General features: G+C 45.9%; 1 protein-coding gene across 1 annotated transcript; it reads right to left on the bottom strand.

Annotated features, from left to right (window-relative positions):
• Positions 1-3,266: 3,266 nt before the first annotated feature.
• LOC143955723 (uncharacterized) lies at positions 3,267-16,780 on the bottom strand. The gene is made up of 7 exons (XM_077465840.1): positions 16,692-16,780; positions 13,996-14,104; positions 13,721-13,915; positions 13,446-13,643; positions 13,123-13,350; positions 6,493-6,628; positions 3,267-5,389 (listed from the first exon to the last, which is right to left on the bottom strand). The coding sequence occupies exons 2-7, from the start codon at positions 14,038-14,040 to the stop codon at positions 4,524-4,526; spliced, it is 1,668 nt and encodes a 555-aa protein (XP_077321966.1). The 5' UTR covers positions 14,041-14,104; positions 16,692-16,780; the 3' UTR covers positions 3,267-4,523.
• Between the last annotated feature and the right edge of the window lie 5,209 nt (positions 16,781-21,989).

The raw sequence follows: 21,989 nt of genomic DNA, 5'->3' as shown, positions 1-21,989 counted from the left end.
TATGTGTACAAGCCTATTACCATACCACTGATACCAGTCCTGAAAAGAACCTTTGTGGAACTAATAGTAACAGCTACTGTTTAAACTGACCCTCACTGCCTGACACACTGCTTCCTGCCTGTCCCTATATAAACTGGCAAAACAGAGGCTGCTGGAACAATAACTGGTTACTGGAATAGCACTTTTGTGGACCTGATAGTAACAGCTAATGATGATGACTAATCTGGCTGTCCCTACAGCAGCACACACCGTCCTGTCCCTTTCTCTAAACTGACAAAAGACACTCAGGCTGCTGCAACAATCACTAGCACTGCACTGCCTATCCTGAACTACACCTAACACCTATACCAGTCCTGAAAAGCGTACCAAATAGCTAGCGATTTGGGTCACTGTAATCTCTCCCTGCTCCACACAGCAACCTCTCCCTATAGTGACAGAAGAAAGAATGTAAAATGGCCGCCGGATCGGGTGTATTTATAAGTTAGGGGGAATGTCCATGTGCTGTAATGTCTCAATTGGCTGTCCTGTACCCCATGATGGATGTGTCATCAGGTCAAAGTTCTTTTACACATTAAAAACACGGAAGTCCGCCGGGCGAACGGCACCAATAGTCCGCCGAACGGGCGGACCGCGAACAGCCGAAATTCGCCGCGAAACGACTGCCGGGCGAACTGTTCGGCCATCACTAGGAACAAGTAGGTTGTGAATGATTAGCAGACTGCAGCAGAAGGGCAGCAGACAAGTATAATATTCTTTCTATATTTTGAAGAAAGAATATTATACGTGTACAAGCCTATTACCATACCACTGATACCAGTCCTGAAAAGAACCTTTGTGGACCTAATAGTAACAGCTACTGATTAAACTGACCCTCACTGCCTGACACACAGCTTCCTGCCTGTCACTATATAAACTGACAAAACAGAGGCTGCTGGAACAATAATTTGAATAGCACTTTTGTGGACCTGATAGTAACAGCTAATGATTAAACTGACTGTCCCTGCAGCACACACCGTCCTGTCCCTTTCTCTAGACTGACAAAAGACACTCAGGCTGCTGCAACAATCACTAGCACAGCACTGCCTCAAACCTATATCCTGAACTACACCTAACACCTATACCAGTCCTGAAAATAACTTTTGTGTAACAAATAGCTAGCGATTTGGGTCACTGCAATCTCTCCCTGCTCCACAAAGCAACCTCTCCCTATAGTGACAGAAGAAAGAATGTAAAATGGCCGCCGGATCGGGTCTATTTATAAGTTAGGGGGAATGTCCAAGTGTTGATGTGCTGTAATCTCTCAATTGGCTGTCCTGTACCCCATGATGGATGTGTCATCATAGGTCAAAGTTCTTTTACACAGTAAACACGGAAGTCCGCCGGGCGAACGGCGGCAATAGTCCGGCGATCTGCCGTAATTTGCCGCGAAACAACCGCCGGGCGAACCGTTCGGCCATCCCTACTCTCCACCTGCTGCCCAGCCTGACTTCACAGACTCTCTCCTTCTGCCCAGTCTGACTTTGCCGACTCTCCACCTGCTGCCCAGCCTGACTCTGCCGACTCTCCACCTGCTGCCCAGCCTGGCTCTGCCGACTCTATACCTGCTGCCCAGCCTGACTCTGCCGACTCTCCACCTACTGCCCAGCCTGACTTTGATGACTCTCCACCTCCTGCCCAGCCTGATTCTGCTGACTCTCCTCCTGCTGCAGAGCCTGACTCTCCACCTGCTGCCCAGCCTGACACTGCTGACTCTCCACCTGCTGCCAAGCCTGACACTGCTGACTCTCCACCTGCTGCCCAGCCTGACTCTTATGACTCTCCACCTGCTGCCCAGCCTGGCTCTAATGACTCACCACCTGCTGCCCAGCCTGACTCTGCTTACACTCCACCTGCTGCCCAGCCTGACTCTGCTTATACTCCACCTGCTGCCCTGCCTGACTCTCCACCTGCTGCCCAGCCTGATTCTGCTGACTCTCCACCTGCTGCCCAACCTGACTCTGCATCTGCTGCCCTGCCTGACTCTGCTGACTCTCCATCTGCTGCCCAGCCTGACTCTCCATCTGCTGCCCAGCCTGACTCTGCTTAGATGCCACCTGCTGCCCAGCCTGACTCTGCTTACACTCCACCTGCTGTCCAGCCTGACTCTGCTTACACTCCACCTGCTGCCCTGCCTGACTCTCCACCTGCTGCCCAGCCTGATTCTGCTGACTCTCCACCTGCTGCCCAACCTGACTCTGCTGACTCTCCATCTGCTGCCCTGCCTGACTCCGCTGACTCTCCATCTGCTGCCCAGCCTGACTCTCCATCTGCTGCCCAGCCTGACTCTGCTTACATGCCACCTGCTGCCCAGCCTGACTCTACATACACTCCACCTGCTGCCCAGCCTGACTTTCCATCTGCTGCCCAGCCTGACTCTGCTGACTCTCCACCTGCTGCCCAGCCTGACTCTGCTTACACTACACCTGCTGCCCAGCCTTACTCTGCTGACTCTGCACCTGCTGCCCAGCCTGGCTCTAATGACTCACCACATGCTGCCCAGCCTGACTCTGCTTACACTCCACCTGCTGCCCAGCCTGACTCTGCTTACACTCCACCTGCTGCCCTGCCTGACTCTGCTTACACTCCACCTGCTGCCCTGCCTGACTCTGCTTACACGCCACCTGCTGCCCAGCCTGACTCTGCTGACTCTCCATCTGCTGCCCAGCCTGACTCTGCTGACTCTCTATCTGCTGCCCAGCCTGACTCTGCTTACACTCCACCTGCTGCCCAGCCTGACTCTGCATACACTCCACCTGCTGCCCTGCCTGACTCTCCATCTGCTGCCCAGCCTGACTCTGCTGACTCTCCACCAGCTGCCCAGCCTGACTCTCCACCTGCTGCCCGGCCTGACTCTGCTGACTCTCCATCTGCTGCCCAGCCTGACTCTGCTGACTCTCCATCTGCTGCCCAGCCTGACTCTGCTGACTCTCCATCTGCTGCCCAGCCTGACTCTGCTGACTCTCCATCTGCTGCCCAGCCTGACTCTGCTGACTCTCCACCTGCTGCCCGGCCTGACTCTGCTGACTATCCATCTGCTGCCCAGCCTGACTCTGCTGACTCTCCATCTGCTGCCCAGCCTGACTTCAATGACTCAACGTTTTTTATTATTATTATTAATTTGTTACGTTCCATTCGTTTAGAAGCGGCATTTGTTATTTCGTATAAATTCGTAACTTCGGATAAATTCGTATTCCTTACATTCAAAAACAGCCAAATGTGAAAGGAAATTCCAATACCTATAATTTAATAGTTAGTTAGTTATTCTTTCAAATTGCGATCATAATGAATGAACCGAAAAACGAAAATAAAATTAAATAAAAAAAACAAATGAAACTAAAAACGAACAAAACATGTACAATTTGTTTTACCCTCTGCCACAAAGTGGGTTTAAATACCCATCTTCTGTTCCCTAATGCCGCGTACACACGATCAAACAAGCGGGTGGAAAAGTCCGGCAAACTCAAGTCCGCCAGACAATCCCCCTCTGTGTAGCCTCCGGCATACTTTTTTGACCCGAAAGTACGGCGGACTTAGAATGCCGTGTTGCACTCCAATCTTCCCGCCGGACTCGCATTTCGACGGACAATCCGGCCGTGTGTATGCCAGTCCGCCGTACTTTTGAATTGAGCGGACTTTTCCCACCCGGAGAAAAGTCTGCTCATTTTGAGCGGGTCTCCAGGTAGGCGGGGCCCGCGAAGGAGACGTCGCTGGCCCCACCGCCTGGTATGGACTTAAAGGGGAACCCCAACGCCGAAAAAAAATCGGCGTAGGGGTCCCCCCAAGTCCACAACAGACCCTTGTCCGAGCACGCTGCCCGGCCGGCCAGGAAAGGGGGGGAGAGTGAGACCCCCCCCTTCTGAGCCGTACCAGGCCGCGTGCCCTCAACATGGGGGTGCCCAAGCACCTTGTCCCCATGTTGATGAGGACAAGGGCCTCTTCCCGACAACCCTGGCCGTTGGTTGTCGGGGTCTGCGGGCGGGGGGCTTATCGGAATCCGGGAGCCCCCTTTAATAAGGGGGCCCCCGGATAGCGGCCCCCCCCACCCTATGAGACCGGGCCACTGCCTGTAAAAGAGCTAGAAGAAGGCGCGGTGGCCCGGCAGAAGAACCGAAGAGGGAGACAAGACCCCCGAAGTCGGAAGAAGAGGCCGGCGGCGAGGAAGAAAGCCGGACTCCTCCGCTAGCAAAAGAGCTACAAGAAGATAGCGGAGGAGTCCGGCGAGAACACCCCCGAAGACGGAAGACCCCCGGAGCTGTGCAATAAAGTGTTTTATCTCGTGTGTTGTGTTTTTTTTGTACTTTTATTTTACAGGTGAATGGGTAGGGGTACATTGTACCCCATACTCATTCACATAGGGTGGGGGGCTGGTATCCGGGGGCCCCCTTATATATATATATATATATTAACGTTTTAATTTTTGCCTATAACATTTTCCGCACTCGAGGCAGTCATTCTTCCTCTCGCCAGTGTGCCGTCTCCGACGACTAAAAAGTGTGCCTATGCCTTACCTGATGTTTGATAAAATCAGACTTCAGCGAAAAACCTTTTCCACACTCAGAACAGCAATACGGCTTCTCACCTGTGTGAGACCTCTGATGTGTATTAAGATTGCACTTTTGCGAAAAACTTTTCCCGCACTCAAGGCAGGAAAATGGCTTTTCCCCCGTGTGAGACCTCTGATGCATAACGAGTAGGCATTTCCTTTTGAAACCTTTTCCGCACTCAGAACAGGAATACGGCCTCTCCCCTGTGTGAATTCTTTGATGTACAACAAGCCCCAATTTGAGTGAAAAACATTTCCCGCACTCAGCGCAGGAATACGGCTTCTCCCCTGTGTGAGTCCTCTGATGTTCAACAAGTCCTAATTTCCTTATAAAACCTTTTCCACACTCAGGGCAGGAATATGGCTTCTCCCCCGTGTGAGATCTTTTATGCATGGTGAGCCCGGATTTATGCGAAAAACTTTTCCCACACTCAGGGCAGGAATGCGGCTCCTCGCCATTATGGAACTTTTGATGTAAAACAAGCTCCGATTTCTTCGCATAACATTTCCCGCACTCGGGGCAGGGATACGGCTTCTCCCCCGTGTGAGTTCTCTGATGTCTGACCAGTTGTGCTTTATATAGGAAACATTTCCCGCACTCGGAACAGGAATGAAGTTCCCCCTGCTTGTGAGATCCCTGGTGTATAAAAAGGCCTAAACCAGAGCTAAAACTTTCCCCACATTGAGGACAGGGAAATTTTTTCTCCTCTTGAATTCCGCTACCATCTCCTGTGATGTCCTCATCTTCCGTTTTACAACCTGGAGATAAAGTGAGACGATTCTTTGAGGGTTTCTCCATGGCGTGTCCTGGAAAAATATAAAAACATCATCAATAGATATGAGAGGGTTAGTTCACTTCCATCAAGATCCCATCTGGATCAGGTAGATATGAGTGAGGAGATGTTCTCTGTGGAGGTCCCAACCAGCCGGGACTTTTCCCCCCTCTTCAGTCAAAGGTTCTTTGGTCCTCCTCCCAGATCACTTCTACATTTACACAGCCTTGTCAGAAGAGCAGGAACCAATGGGGACTGGGAGGTCCATGCTCGTCACACAACCACAAGCCTAGGCATTGGGTCATGTGATCTCTGATAGACAAGAGGTCCAAGTTCAGACTTGTAGACCCTTTACCATAGAACAAGTGACCATAGGCCTAGGCTTCTGGTGATACCAAAGAACCTTTGACTGAAGAGGGGGGAAAAGTCCCGGCTGGTTGGGACCTTCACAGAGAACATCTGCTCACTCATATCTACCTGATCTATGATATGAGTGAGCAGATGTTCTCTGTGAAGGTCCCAACCAGCCGGGACTTTTCCCCCCTCTTCAGTCAAAGGTTCTTTGGTCCTCCTCCCAGATCACTTCTACATTTACACAGCCTTGTCAGAAGAGCAGGAACCAATGGGGACTGGAGGTCCATGCTCCTCACACAACCACGAGCCTAGGCACCGGGTCATGTGATCTCTGATAGACAAGAGGTCCAAGTTCAGACTTGTAGACCCTTTACCATAGAACAAGTGACCATGGGCCTAGGCTTCTGGTGATATGCAGCACTGTGGGGGCTTTTAGGAGTATTTTCTCCTAGAGAGATAGGTGCTTCACTCTCTTTTACTTCTTACGTTTCATCCCAACAAGACCGGTAATAGAGTTTTATGGTAACATCTAGATATAAGTCGGCTGGAAGAAGAGGGACCAACCAAAGAAAGGCTCAATCTGTGTTATCATATCTGTGCTACTGTAACTAGGAGTGACCCACAACCTAATACTGCCAGCTGAACCACAAATAGGGTATCAGTACAGGGAGGGGACCGTTATCAACCTATTATTGGCCGATATCACTGAGCTCCCGCCCTACTCTGGACCAATCAGTGAGCAGTAACAGAGCAGAGATAAGAGAAGAATATATGATGGGTCACCTGTGCTGATCTCTGTAGGAGTGTCCTCCTCTATGAATGTCCTCGTCATTCCAGCCTCCTCCGTACATTGCTGATCATCGCTCACATCCGTCTCTTCTACTTCACCCTCAACTTTTATGTTCATCAGATCTTCACCCTAAACCAACAGAATGGCAGCAAAACATTAGGTTCTCATAGTTACTGTATTTCGAAAACAGTCAGGTTACACTTCCGCCTACTGGAGGTTGAGGTCCTTGCAAACAGAGAAATTGTAAGCCAACCCCCATCTAACCCCTCTTCTACCCAATATGCCTTAGTTTTGTGGAAAAGCAGTACCAAGGCCAAGAGAAAACACAAATACATAAAAGGTTTGGGACCTGTGTCCCTCAATGGACTCCAAGAATCAGATTTTATGGTAAGTACAAAGATACATTTTCATTCTTGTCCATTGAGGGACGCAAGAATTCATATTCAACCAGGATGTCCAAAAGCAGTCCAACCAAGGGGGTGGACAACAACCAGTGGTAGGCCCAAAAGGGACTGGGAACTCAGAACTACCAGCAAGAATAACCCCCTCAATTTGAACCAGGAGACAAAAGTAGATCTGTGCAATTCGTTTAGTTGCGAAATCGTTTAACGAATTTTGGAAAATTTGTTAATTCCGAAATTTCGGAAATTCATAATTTCATAAATTAAAAAAAAAAATTCTAAAAATTTGGAGATTTGAAAATCCAAGACTGAGAATGAAAATCAGAAAGTTCAAAAGAATGAAAATCTGAAAATTCAAAAACCCGCAAATCTGAAATAACAATAATAATAAATTATAGAATTTAATTCATTCAAATTTGGCTGTTTGTGAACATAATGAGTACGAATTTATCCAAAGTTACGAATTATCTGAAATAACGAATGCCGCATCTAAACTAATGGAACGTAACGATCTAATAATAATAATAATAATAATAATAAAAGGTTTTATTTTTATTATTATTATTAATTTGTTCCATTCCATTTGTTTAAATGCAGCATTCGTTATTTCAGATAATTCTTAACTTAAGATAAATGTGTATTCGTTACGTTCACAAACAGCCAAAATTTGAAAGGAAATTCCAATACCTATAAATTTAATAGTTATTATTTCGAATTTTAATGATTTTCTCTTTCTTTTTTTCAGATTTTCAAATTTTTGAATTTCCGAAAATCCGGAAATTCTAAATCTGAAATTCGGAATTTGAGAATTTGGAGGTCCGAAAATGCGAAAATTTGAAAATCCACATTTTCGTAAAAAAGCAAAAAAACTAACGAAAAAGAACACATTTTTTTGTCAGTGCACATGTCTAGACAAAAGCACCATACTAGCTAGGGGAAGCTGCCAATAACCAAATGGAAGGCCACAGAGAGTCAACCTGATGCTCAGACCTGGACAGAAGAGATCACTGCCAAAAGGGGGAAGACTCCACCAGAAGGAACACAGAGCCTCAACCAGCAAGAGTCTATGAAACTAAAAATCCATCGAAACCAGTGGAACTATATGACTACCCAAGAGGAGAAAAAGGCCAACAACATGACATGGTCAACCACTGCTCTACCGATAGTATTCAGGGAGAGAAGGTTCCATAATAATAAATGAGGTTGCCGGGCGACACAACCAATATTCCAAACAAGATATTCAAGAATCTGAGAAACATCATCACAAAATATACCATAAAAAAATACCAAAATAGCCCAAGAGAATAGAAGGGAACTCAAGGACACCAACCCTGAAGTCAGGGGGACTGAAAAAGGGGGTAATATGTAAAATAATTACCCCTATAAAAGTAGGGAGGGATGAAAGGTGTAACCTCAAACTAGTTTGAAGGAACACCAGACAAACATAGGGATGGACAAGCCATCCACTGAACACCTGTAGGTGACTCTGAGGGCTGACAGATGAACTCTGAAGGACCTGCCTAACCTTAGCATAGAACATGTTTCTAAGGATATGTACTGATCCCCGGTCCAATATCCTGATATCCTGACCCCTGGACAAGGAGCCTGATATCCTGGTCCAGTGAAGCACCCATACTCATGAAGTGAGGGACAAGAACCTTAGCCACACTGCTAAGAACATTGGCCTGATTAAGGGCACATCGGAGGAAGGGATATGGAGACTCTTCCTTAGGAAGCTGTGGATCAGCCACAGAAGGAAGTCCTATCTCCAGGTGATCAGATCTCAAGAACGACTCCAAACATACGCCCGATAGTTCCCAGGAAATTGACTAAAAACAAGATCTGAAAACAAAATGGAGACCACCTATTCTAGGGAACCAGATTGAAACCTTGGGTAAGGGAACATCCAGGTAAGTGTTCACAATAAACCTAGCGGAAAGACAACCCAACCGGGAACACTCACAGGTCCAGCAACGTGTAGAGAGAAGGTTACAGTCGAACTGACAACGCCTGTTAGGAGGGACAGAGTGTGGCCTGGCCATCTCATGCCCAAACAGGAAGGTGTCCAGAGAAGTTGCAAGTCCTACACTTTCCCTCCTTGTCAAAAACCTTTCCCTGTCACTAGTTCTGTTCCTACCAGGCAGGGTACGTTTCCCTACTCTACCCACTCGCAAAATGGGCTCCAAGCCCGGAAAGGCATGGCCTTAATCAGGCTCTGCCTGACCCAAGATGGCTGCTAGTCCCATGGGCCAGCAACATCCAAAAAGGAAAAAGGCAATGGCTCTCTTGATTCTCTAGAGTTACTCGGCAAAGGCTCAACTGCAGACAGTGACTCAGAGGCCTCAAGTGTCAGGGGACCAGACATGTCTATTTTGTCTTCACCTGAGCTCAAAGTTGAATCTTCGGGTGAGTCAGTACAGTCTATGGTAGTGGATAAGGTGGACTCCAACATCGCCATGCCCCAAGCTACGTATAAAAGGCCAGAAACTTGAGCATGAGGGGCAGCAGGAACCAGTCAGTTGTAGCTTCACACCGGGGACAATCTACAGTGTCAGGCACCTCCCAGCCATTGGTGGGCTTCCTTGGGCAGTCCGCACTCAGCACACAAGGTCACAGCATATAATCGATGTAGTCGAATCTTCACGGTGTCAGGCCACTACGAGACAAGATCATAGACAGAGGTAGGTGGGAAAGGCTGTCCTACCACGTGGTACAGGATCTGGTCCCATTTGAGCTCCAGTTCCTTCCTTGGGTGTACTTGGCATTCTTAACCAACACCCAGTCCCCCCCCCCCCCCGATAGCAGTTGCAATTCTTACAGGATAGGTTCAGGAGTCATCACCTTGTGCTTCTCCAACACAAACTGCTTGGCCTTTTGCATACACTCCCAGTGTTCCTGTAGCCCAGAACTAGTTTTTCGGGGCAGAAGTTGTTCTGGTGGCCCCAACAGGAGGTCCATGGGCATCCGGTCATACCACCCAAACATTGTGAAGAACGGCCTGTATCTGGTGGATTTGTGGAGGGTGTTGTTATAGGCCCATACCACAGCCCCCAGGGGTTGGTGCCACCAATCTGGGTAACTCAGCCCTAGGGTCCACAGCATTCCCAGCAGGGTGCGATTGAATGGCTCACAGGTGCCGTTACCTTGAAGGTGATAAGGCTTGGTGTGCAACTTACGGATACCACTTAGGCGACAGAGTTCAATCATGATTACAGACTCAACGTTCAGGCCTTGGTCTTACATGATCCGCTTCGGGCAGCCATACAGTTGGGCAATGTGTTCCCTGAAAAGTTTGGTAGTGGTGACAGCTGTCTGGTCCTTGGTAGGACCACCAAATGAATTTGGTAAATTGGTCGACCAAGACCAGAGCATATTGATAGCCAGAGGGCGCAATGGAGATTGTCAGAAAGTCCATGGTCACCATTTTGAAAGATTCCGAGGTGACAATTGTTATGGGAGTTATCGTTTCAGAGGAAGCCTTGTGTATGGCACAACTTTCACAGACCTGACAAGCTTTGTGCACCCAGTCTGATAAATAGGGGCAGAAGAAGTACCTCTAAACCAGCGATTGAATCCAATCCACCCCAAAATGGCCACCTGTTGTGTGGAGTACTTGGCAGATCTGTAGGATATGCCACTGAGGGACCACAACTTGAAGAATATCCCGCTGCTCGGAAGGGATATGTGCCTAACAGTAGAGTGTCTTGTCTTGCGATTCCAGCCGGTCCCAATGTCCCAATCCCGGATGGGCAGTGCATCCCCTGTGTGTCTGGGGTGGTCGATGGCTTTGGTGAACCCATAGTCCTCTGGACTGGTGAAAAACAGCAGCAGGTGTTTTTCCAGCAATTTTCGAAAAGTCTTTAAAAAGGGGATATTCAGCTGCTCTAGTAGTAACCTGTATTGGTTTTCATCCTAGAAGGCCAAAGCTACCTGGAGAGGGACACAGATCACTTCCACCGTGTTGGGCCTCGGAGATACAGGAACAAGGCATGGCGCAGATGGTGTGTCCGAGCAGCGTTGTTCCCAGGCTGACAAGTTGCACCAAGACTCTTCCCTGTTGGACCTTGAATAGCGTATAGGCCCACTAGTCGCTCCCTTGATGTCACAGGATCCTTGGGGGATTCTACCATAACAGTGGCCCCATGTAACCCTGGTGGGCCCCAACAGGGAGTGACCAGATCACCTATTGCAGGGGTGCCAATAGTAATTTTACTTCTTGGTTGCCTTGCACTGGGTCTCTTAGACCTGGAGCACTCATAGCCACATAGCTTGCAAGCTGCAGCCAAGCGCTTGAAGGCCCGAATGTTCATATTTGATGGTAAGGTGGGGAAAGTCCAGGTCTTTCAAGACATTCATGCCCGGCATGACAGACACTCCTGGGATGACTGGGCCGTGGGTTCGCTACTACTCCTACCCACTGCACTACCTGGTCTTCAATTTGAATCCGCACCCAGGTGTTGCCCTCGACCAGGATGGGTAGATTATTGGCCGCTCTGAGGGACAGCCAGCAGGGGGCTAACTGTTCACGTGCTCCAAATCACTGCACATAGAAATCGTACTCCAGAACCGTGACACCGGACCTGGTGTCAGGCATTGGACTTCCTTTCCATTAACAAAAGGCAGCTACTAATGGGCTCGGTGCGACCATGTCCTCTGACTTGCTGGGACTTTGAGTTGTTGGTCCCAGGGGTCGTCCCTCTGCCCCGGGAATCAGTTGTTTAAAGATGGCATGAAGGGGTTTCTGAATCCAGATGCCCACAGTTCTTGGATGTGGCTGCACTGCCAGCATTTTTGTTCTTCTTGGGGTCTCTACGTAGTGGGTTCTCGCCCCCCTATGGGGTCGGGGTGAGTCCTTCTTAGGAGGAGGCTGCTTTCTGTTTCAAGGCGGCCACATCCTGATCTAGCTTGGTTTGCACAGCTGACAGGAGTGAAAGTGCCAGGGCCTCCTCTTTGAAAAATGCAGGTTCACATTTATTGGTTAATTCCACCATTGAATCGGTCTATTACTGTTCTTGTGCATCTGCATCCACCACCGCATTATGGAAAGAGGTGGCGGGTTCCACTTTAACTTTCTCTTGCAAGACTCTCCAGACTGGGCCATTCTTTAAGCCAACTATGAACTGATCCCTTAGTATGTGGTCTGAATAAGTGATGTCAGCACAGCCACGCAAAACCCTCTTTTCCAGGCACCTCCAGAGGTTCCGAATTCAGATTCAGAATACTTTATTGATACCAAAGGGGTAGCGAATGGCTACCACATAGTGGGCAAGATTCTTGTCCTCCTGCTCTTTCCTTAAGAACCTTCATCTCAGCTCCTGAAGCATCATCTTCTCCCCACACACGCCCTCCAAGCGTGACACTATCTGTTCCAAGGTAACTCGCTCGTCCTCTGGCCAGCGCCATCACCATATGGCGGGTATCATCCTCTAAGGCGGTAATATCTAGCTCTGCCACCAGCTGCCTGACGAAGGGGTCCTGCGTGGCTCCGAAACGTTGCACTTTCCTTTGTAATGTGATCCTTTCCATTAAAACCTTTTGGACGAAAATTGCCGATCCATATGTGCTGGCGAAAATGTACGCCTGCCACCAACTGGGACAGAACTCTCCAATCTCTTCTCCCACTCTGCCAAGGGAATGTTAGAGCCATTGAACATTGGTATTAGGGCTAATGCCGATGCTAGAGGATCCTTACTGGAACCCAATCCCCTCTCCACACCCCTTGCAAAGGGACATATTGTCAGGGCTGGACTCAGCCCTTCCTTCTCTGAGCTTTCTGCTCAGCTGTCGGCTAATTGCCAGCTTCCATCTCTCTCCACAGTTACTCAGCTGTTGATGATATCCTGCTCGTCAGTCCTGCCTACTTAAGCCGTCCAGCCCAGAGGAGCTGGTCAACGTCACAAGAAACATCTCCTGCATTCCTGTTTAAAGACTGGCTTTGCTGACATCCCTCAAGATCCTGCTTGCTGTTCCACTACATTGATCCCTGACTTCTGGCTTGGCTGACTATCTGTTCCGGTCACTGAACTTTGGCTATGTCGTTCTTTTTACTTTTATTATTAAACAAGTGTGATTTAACTGTACTTCTGCCTCGGTCTGATTTCATGGTTTCTGACACGTATCATGCCGACTGACAAACGTAGGTGGGGTGCAGCGTGGTGTGGCAGCAATAACATACACAGTGTGTGTATAAATTATAACTACCTAATATCATCCATCATCTACCTGATGAAGTCTTGTGTAGCTGTGATCTTGCTTTGCAGAATCCCAGGAATGCAGAGGACGGGGGCATCTCTCTGGTGGGTTCCTGTAGCTGGAGGACTCCACCATGGTGTCCTGGTACAGATCTTTGTGCCCGATTGGGAACACCGACTCCACCATCAACCCGTCCTCATCATCCTCCTCTTTTATTTCTTCTTTAACATCAATGGTATGAACACGCAGGTTTCCACTCTGAATATATAAAAAAATTTGGCATATAAGAAATCGTAACAATGCAGATAATGTACAGATCCTAATGATACTATCAGTGATTGTTCCTCATCTACCTGATGATGGTGGGGGATGGTGTGATCTTCCTGTGGAGAATACAGAGGACTTGGACATCTCTCTGGTGGGTTCCTGGCATTAGGCGGCTCCATCATATCCTTGTGTTTCTCTGGGAACTCCTCCATCACACCATACTCCTCATCCTCCTCTTTATATTCTTCTTTAACAACAATATTACAACCCCAGAGGTTTTCATTCTAAATATATAATAAATTAATTGTAACAAACATGCTTGTGTTTAAATAATAGCTACCAATAACTGTAGTTCATCTACCCGATGATGGTGGGGGACGGTGTGATCTTCCTGTGTGGAATCCTGGGAATACAGAGGACGGGGACATCTCTCTGGTGGGTTTCTGTTACTAGCCGGCTCCATCATATCCTTCTGTCCCTTCATCACACCATACTCATCCTCCTCCTCCTGATACTCTTCTTTAATACCAATATTATTATCCATGAGGTTTCCATTCTGAATATATAATACAACATTCATTGTAACACATATGCTTGTATAAAAGTCATAACCACCAATAATTGTTCATCATCTACCTGATCATGTTGTGCGTTGTTGTCCTCTTTATGTGAGTCCATCATGACGTCCTTGTACAGATCCTTGTGTCCTTCTAAATACTCCCACTCCTGATTTCACTCCTATTCTCTGAAGATGGAGAGAGGAGAATAACCTGGACTATATTGGTTTCAAAATATTAGGATGGGAACTTTAATGCAAATTCAATAAGAGGAGAATATTTCAAATCAGTTCTGCCATTTTTGGAAGCTAGGGATTGACTGATGCAATACAGAGGGGACATGTACTAATGCAAAAAACAAAAATACCCCCACTCCTCCATGGAGAAATAGACAGTGACATCCTGACACCTTATAGGAACCTGACACACACAATGATACAGTCACCATCCAGACACATCCCTTGTCTGTTACTGGATAATGTCCCAGAATTCCCAGAATCCTCCTCACCTCTCCTGTCAGCAGCTCCATCATCTTCTTGGTGAGGGCTAGAATTTTTTTGCTATAGTTTATACATAGGACATTGTGCAGCTTATGATAGAGTCAAAGCGTTTTGTATCTGCTACTTTCCCTATGCCATTAATGTACTCCTGAGACAGGCAAAGCCTATTGATGGACTGGATAGTTAGGGGGATGGCTGTGGTTAGCACTCCTGGAAATATTTCCAGAGCCCAGTGTGTTCTGTCTTTCTGCTTCACTTGTATCCACCCTGTACCATGTTCTGTAGTGACATAAAGATTAGCAGGAGGAACCACAGAGCTCTGTGGAGTACCAGGAGATCGGCACTCCCTGGTCGTGTCAGTTCCTAAAGATTTCAGTAGGTATTAGAGCTCTGTGTTCCCTTAATGTGTCCCTGTACCTTGTCCCATACCCTGTGCTGTGGTGATGAGGAGATCATCAGGAGAAACCACAGAGCTCTGTGGAGTACCAGGAGATCGGCCACTCCCTGGTCGTGTCCGTTCCTAAAGACTTCAGTAGGTATTAGAGCTCTGTGTTCCCATAATGTGTTCCTGTACTGCCTCCCATACTCTGTCCTGTACCATGTCCTGTAGTGATGAGGAGATCATCAGCAGGAACCACAGAGCACTGTGGAGGACCAGGAGATCGGCACTCCCTGGTCGTGTCAGTTCCTAAAGACTTCAGTAGGTATTAGAGCTCTGTGTTCCCATAATGTGTCCCTGTACCTTGTCCCATACCCTGTCCTGTAGTGATGAGGAGATCATCAGCAGGAACCACAGAGCACTGTGGAGGACCAGGAGATCGGCACTCCCTGGTCGTGTCAGTTCCTAAAGACTTCAGTAGGTATTAGAGCTCTGTGTTCCCATAATGTGTCCCTGTACCTTGTCCCATACCCTGTCCTGTGGTGATGAGGAGATCATCAGCAGGAACCACAGAGCTCTGTGGAGGACCAGGAGATCGGCACTCCCTGGTCGTGTCCGTTCCTAAAGACTTCAGTAGGTATTAGAGCTCTGTGTTCCCATAATGTGTTCCTGTAATGCGTCCCATACTCTGTCCTGTACCATGTCCTGTAGTAATGAGGAGATCAACAGGAATCTCAGAGCACTGTGGAGGACCAGGAGATCGGCACTCCCTGGTCGTGTCAGTTACTAAAGACTTCAGTAGGTATTAGAGCTCTGCGTTCCCATAATGTGTCCCTGTACCTTGTCCCATACCCTGCCTGTGGTGATGAAGACATCATCAGGAGAAACCACATAGCTCTGTGGAGGACCAGGAGATCGGCCACTCCCTGGTCGTGTCCGTTCCTAAAGACTTCAGTAGGTATTAGAGCTCTGTGTTCCCGTAATGTGTTCCTGTACTGCCTCCCATACTCTGTCCTGTACCATGTCCTGTAGTGATGAGGAGATCATCAGCAGGAACCACAGAGCACTGTGGAGGACCAGGAGATCGGCACTCCCTGGTCGTGTCAGTTCCTAAAGACTTCAGTAGGTATTAGAGCTCTGTGTTCCCATAATGTGTCCCTGTACCGTGTCCCATACCATGTCCTGTAGTGATGAGGAGATCATCAGCAGGAACCACAGAGCACTGTGGAGGACCAGGAGATCGGCACTCCCTGGTCGTGTCAGTTCCTAAAGACTTCAGTAGGTATTAGAGCTCCGTGTTCCCATAATGTGTCCCTGTACCGTGTCCCATACCGTGTCCTGTAGTGATGAAGAGATCATTAGCAGGAACCAGGGAGCACTGTGGAGGACCAGGAGATTGTCACTCCCTGGTTGTGTCAGCTCCTAAAGACTTCAGTAGGTATTAGAGCTCTGTGTTCCCATAACGTGTCCCATACCCTGTCCTGCAGTGATGAGGAGATCATCAGGAGGAACCACGGAGCTCTGTGGAGGACCAGGAGATCAGCACTTCCCAGTCGTGTGGGTTTCTGAAAACTTCAGTCGGCATTGGAGCTCCATTCAGAGAGGTAAGAATTTACCTTTACAGGGAAAACTTTTATTTGGGTTTGATGTTTGGTCAAATCTTTCTTATATTGTAGTATTTTCAGTTCAATAAGGAAAATAATCTGAAATCTGAAGAAATACGCTTTGGGCAGATAAATAGTATACTGATTTGTCTGTGTGTACATCAGACTGAAAAGAGAGACATTTAAAGGACAAAGAGGGACAGCTCCATTTGGTTCCCAATAATGGACATTGAGGAGAGATACAATAAAATAATATCTATATAAATCCTGTATAATAATATTATTGTATTACCTCCTCCGCTGCCGATTCCAGCAAAATCTTTTCTCGGCTTCCTCCTATCCCACCTCTCACCCACAACTTCCTGTCTTTGTCTTTAAATACTTCCTGTGTGTACCTGACATCACTTCCTGTCTTCCATAGAGACTTCCTGTCTGGGTAGACGTGAGATCACCATCTTGTGGAGCTCTGAAGAACTGCAGCCCCCCGAGAAACGTCTCGTCCTTGTGCTGTGTGTGTATGTACTGTAATATCGTTATAGATGGGGTCATCTCCACTCCCACCAAGTGGCAAATATATATATATATATATACATATATATATATATATATATATATATATATATATATATATATATACATATATGTACACACACATATATATACATAAAACGACAGGACACGTTCTCCAATGCAAAAATATATTTTATCTAATAACTCTTCAAAGCATATAGCGTAATGCTACTGTACAGTTACGAGCATACCATGCTCTTCATCAGGCTTTGTGCAATGTTCTACAAACAACCTCCTATTTTTATACCACAGGTTGTAGCCTCACAGGTGTATCCCATTAATACCATTATCCCTTCAAATTAAAAATTTTAACCCTCCCCAAACTATAATCCTAATACATACAACAGTGGTGTGAAAAAGTGTTTGCCCCTTCCTCATTTCCTGTTCCTTTGCATGTTTGTCACACTTAAGTGTTTCGGAACATCAAACCAATTTAAACAATAGTCAAGGACAACACAAGTAAACACAAAATGCAATTTGTAAATGAAGGTGTTTATTATTAAAGGTGAAAAAAAATCCAAACCATCATGGCCCTGTGTGAAAAAGTGATTGCCCCCTAAACCTAATAACTGGTTGGGCCACCCTTAGCAGCAACAACTGCAACCAAGCGTTTACGATAACGTGCAATGAGGCTTTTACAGCGTCCTGGAGGAATTTTGGCCCACTCATCTTTGCAGAATTGTCCTAATTCAGTTACATTAGAGGGTTTTCGAGCATGAACGGCCTTTTTAAGGTCATACCACAACATCTCAATAGGATTCAGGTCAGGACTTTGGCTAGGCCACTCCAAAGTCTTCATTTTGTTTTTCTTCAGCCATTCGGTGGTGGACTTCCTGGTGTGTTTAGGATCATTGTCCTGCTGCAGAACCCAAGTTCGTTTCAGCTTGAGTACACGAACAGATGGTCGGACATTCTCCTTCAGGATCTCTTGGTAGACAGCAGAATTCATAGTTCCTTTTATCACGGCAAGTCTTCCAGGTCCTGAAGGAGCAAAACAGCCCCAGACCATCACACTACCACCACCATATTTTACTGTTGGTATAATGTTCTTTTTATGAAATGCAGTGTTCCTTCTACGCCAGATATACTTGGACACACACCTTCCAAAGAGTTCCACTTTTGTCTCATCGGTCCACAGAATGTTGTCCCAAAAGTCTTGGGGATCATCAAGATGTGTTGTGGAGAAATTGAGACGAGCTTTGATGTTCTTTTTGCTCAGCAGTGGTTTTCTCCTTGGAACTCTGCCATGCAGGCCATTTTTGCCCAGTCTTTTCCTGATGGTGGAGGCATGAACGCTGACCTTAACTGAGGCAAGTGAGGCCTGCAGTTCCTTGGACGTTGTTGTGGGGTCTTTTGTGACCGCTTGGATGAGTCGTCGCTGCGCTCTTGGGGTAATTTTGGGCGGCCGGCCACTCCTGGGAAGGTTCACCACTGTTCCATGTCTTCGCCATTTGTGGATAATGGCTCTCACTGTGGTTCGCTGGATTCCCAAAGCTTTGGAAATGGCTTTATAACCCTTTCCAGACTGATAGATCTCAATTACTTTCTTTCTCAATTGTTCCTGAATTTCTTTGGGTCTCGGCATGATGTGTAGCTTTTAAGGATCTTCTGGTGGACCTTAGGGCCGGTTCACACAGCGAGCCGCGGCGAGGTGTCTCCGACTTACCTCGCCGCGACTTGCGGAGACCTCAGCGGCGACTTGCAGAGGACTTCTGCATAGAAGTCAATGCAAGTCGCCCCCGAAGTCGCCCCGAAGTAGTACAGGAACCTTTTTTCTGAGTCGGAGCGACTCGAGTCGCTCCTCTCAGAACGGTTCCATAGTACTGAATGGGGGCGACTTGCGGGAGCGAGGCGAGGCGAGCCGTGTCGCCTCGCCTCGCGTCGCAGTGTGAACCGGCCCTTACTGTGTCAAGCAGCTCCTATTTAAGTGATGCCTTGATTGTGAACAGGTGTGGCAATAATCAGGCCTGGGTGTGGCTAGAGAAATTGAACTCAGGTGTGGACAACCACAGTTATAGTATGTTTTAACAAGGGGGGCAATCACTTTTTCACACAGGGCCATGATGGTTTGGATTTTTTTTCACCTTTAATAATAAACACCTTCATTTACAAATTGCATTTTGTGTTTACTTGTGTTGTCCTTGACTATTGTTTAAATTGGTTTGATGTTCCGAAACACTTAAGTGTGACAAACATGCAAAGGAACAGGAAATGAGGAAGGGGGCAAACACTTTTTCACACCACTGTAAATCTAAACATTCATTAGTGCATGCCCGTTATTTATCCTCCTGGACAAGGAGCAATGTCCGTACAACTACACTACAACTAATCAGTCAATTCATATAAGGATCAAAGATTGGAAAAGCATAAAAAACAAAAAAAAAAAACACACAAAATGACATCTCTATTTTCTCCTTGGGCTGAATAAAAGCCATGATCCATCTCGAATTTATACTCCACGTTGACCGTATTATGTGGTTCCATTCAACCTGTAAAGAAGCTTGGATTTTTACCTTTCACAATCTTCATAGGAACAGATATAAATCATAGTCCCTATTCATTCCTTCAGGATACAGTTACTTTATTTATCCACCATGCTTCTCTCTGTTTCAATTTTAAAATCCTATCACCTCCTCTCCAATCTCTGAATACTTCCTCTAGAACCATAAACCTTAAATCTTAATCCTTGTGTCCTTGTTCCAGAAGATGACTGGAAACTGGCAAACCTGGTTGTTTGTGTCTAGTAGTACTATGGTGCTGGGCAATCCTGTCTTTCATTTTTTGAGTAGACTATAGATAAAAATGTTAAATACTATAACATATAATGTGAATAACTCCCAAATAACATTCAAACTCTAATTCAATTTTGATGGTACATTTTGAACACAATTTGGTGCGAGAGTTACTAGCAAGCTCCCAGTGCTGCAAATCAAACACACAACCCAGAGCAACTGGCCACATGTAAGGACAACCGAAAAGTGTTTGACTCCACTTGGGCATCCTGGAGAGACCACATATCAGGTACAGCCCCCAGCCTCTTCTAGCTTCGGATATTGCCCTACTGGCCTTGGCTGATCTCCAATTTGAACAATTCGTCCGAGCAAACTGAGCTTCCACCAATAGTAACCCCTTGGTTACATAGTAGGTGAGGTCGAAAAAAGACACAAGTCGATCAAGTCCAACCTATGTGCATTGTGTTATCCACTGGTAACAACATAGGTTGTTGTCGATAATTAGGTGTCGAGTCCGGTGTGGACAGCAAGTTTCTATTGCGTGAGCTACAGTTAATATATCTATATTTCTGATAATCTATATTATTTAACCAATATTTTTTGTCATCCTCATTATGCCCACCTTTGAGAACTCATATCGGTCAAGATAGTGCTTGAATTAGCGAAGCTTCCCTACTCTCTCCTTGTAGGAAGTGTTTTTGTCCACAGGGACTGATTGTCCAGGACTTAGGGATTCCCTCATGGATTCTATAACACCGATAGGGCTCATGGACCTCGTTAATGTTTAACTGTTTGTAAATGATGACCCCCCTTTTCTTTTGGGGCTTCTATTATTAATATTTTATCATTTTGGCCCCCCCCTTTTTTTTTTCTTTTTCTCTCTCTCTTGCATTTATATATGTTATGTACATCGAAAACGTTAAAATTAAGATTATTTAACGGTTTGTAAATTATTACCCACCAGCTTTTTCTTTTGGGGGTTCTATTATTAATATTTTATCATTTTGGTTCCACCCCCCCCCCCCTTTTCTTTTTCTCTCTCTCTTGCATCTATATATGTTTTGTACATCCGAAAATGTTAAAATAAAGATTATTTAACTGTTTGTAAATGATGACCCCCTCTCTTCTTTTGGGGGTTCTATTATTAATATTTTATCATTTTGCCCCCCCTTTTTTTTTTTTTCTCTCTCTCTTGCATTTATATATGTTATGTACATCTGAAAACGTTAAAATTAAGATTATTTAACTGTTTGTAAATCATGACCCCCAGCTTTTTCTTTTGGGGGTTCTATTACTAATATTTTATCATTTTGCCCCCCCCCCCCTTTTCTTTTTCTCTCTTTCTCTCTTGCATTTATATATGTTTTGTACATCCGAAAACTTCAAAATAAAGATTATTTAACTGTTTGTAAATGATGACCCCCCCCCCTTTTTCTTTTGGGGTTCTATTATTAATATTTTATCATTTTGGTCCCCCCCCCCCCTTTTCTTTTTTTTCTCTCTCTCCCTCTTGCATTTATATATGTTTTGTACATCCGAAAACTTTAAAATAAAGATGATTTCACTGTTTGTAAATGATGACCCCCCCCCCCTTTTTCTTTTGGGGTTCTATTATTAATATTTTATCATTTTGGTTTCCCTTTTTTTTCTTTCTTTCTCTCTTGCATTTATATATGTTTTGTACATCGAAAACGTTAAAATTAAGATTATTTAACGGTTTGTAAATTATTACCCACCAGCTTTTTCTTTTGGGGGTTCTATTATTAATATTTTATCATTTTGCCCCCCCCTTTTCTTTTTCTCTCTCTCTTGCATCTATATATGTTTTGTACATCCGAAAACGTTAAAATAAAGATTATTTAACTGTTTGTAAATGATGACCCCCCCTCTTCTTTTGGGAGTTCTATTATTAATATTTTATCATTTTGGTTCCCCCCCCTTTTCTTTTTTTCTCTCTCTCTTGCATTTATATATGTTATGTACATCAAAAACGTTAAAATTAAGATTATTTAACTGTTTGTAAATTATGACCCCCCAGCTTTTTCTTTTGGGGGTTCTGTTATTAATATTTTATCATTTTGCCCCCCCCCTTTTTTTCTTTCTCTCTCTCTTGAATATATATATATGTTATATACATCGAAAACGTTAAACTAAAGATTATTTAACTGTTTGTAAATCATGACCCCCCAGCTTTTTCTTTTGGGGGTTCTATTATTAATATTTTATCATTTTGGTTCCACCCCCCCCTTTTCTTTTTCTCTCTCTCTTGCATCTATATATGTTTTGTA

The sequence above is a fragment of the Lithobates pipiens genome, unplaced genomic scaffold, assembly GCF_037356315.1.
Source record: "Lithobates pipiens isolate NorthernLeopardFrog02 unplaced genomic scaffold, aLitPip1_a1.2 Scaffold_35, whole genome shotgun sequence".
Classification (NCBI taxonomy): Eukaryota; Metazoa; Chordata; class Amphibia; order Anura; family Ranidae; genus Lithobates; species Lithobates pipiens.
This window is presented reverse-complemented; position numbering and strand designations above follow the sequence as displayed.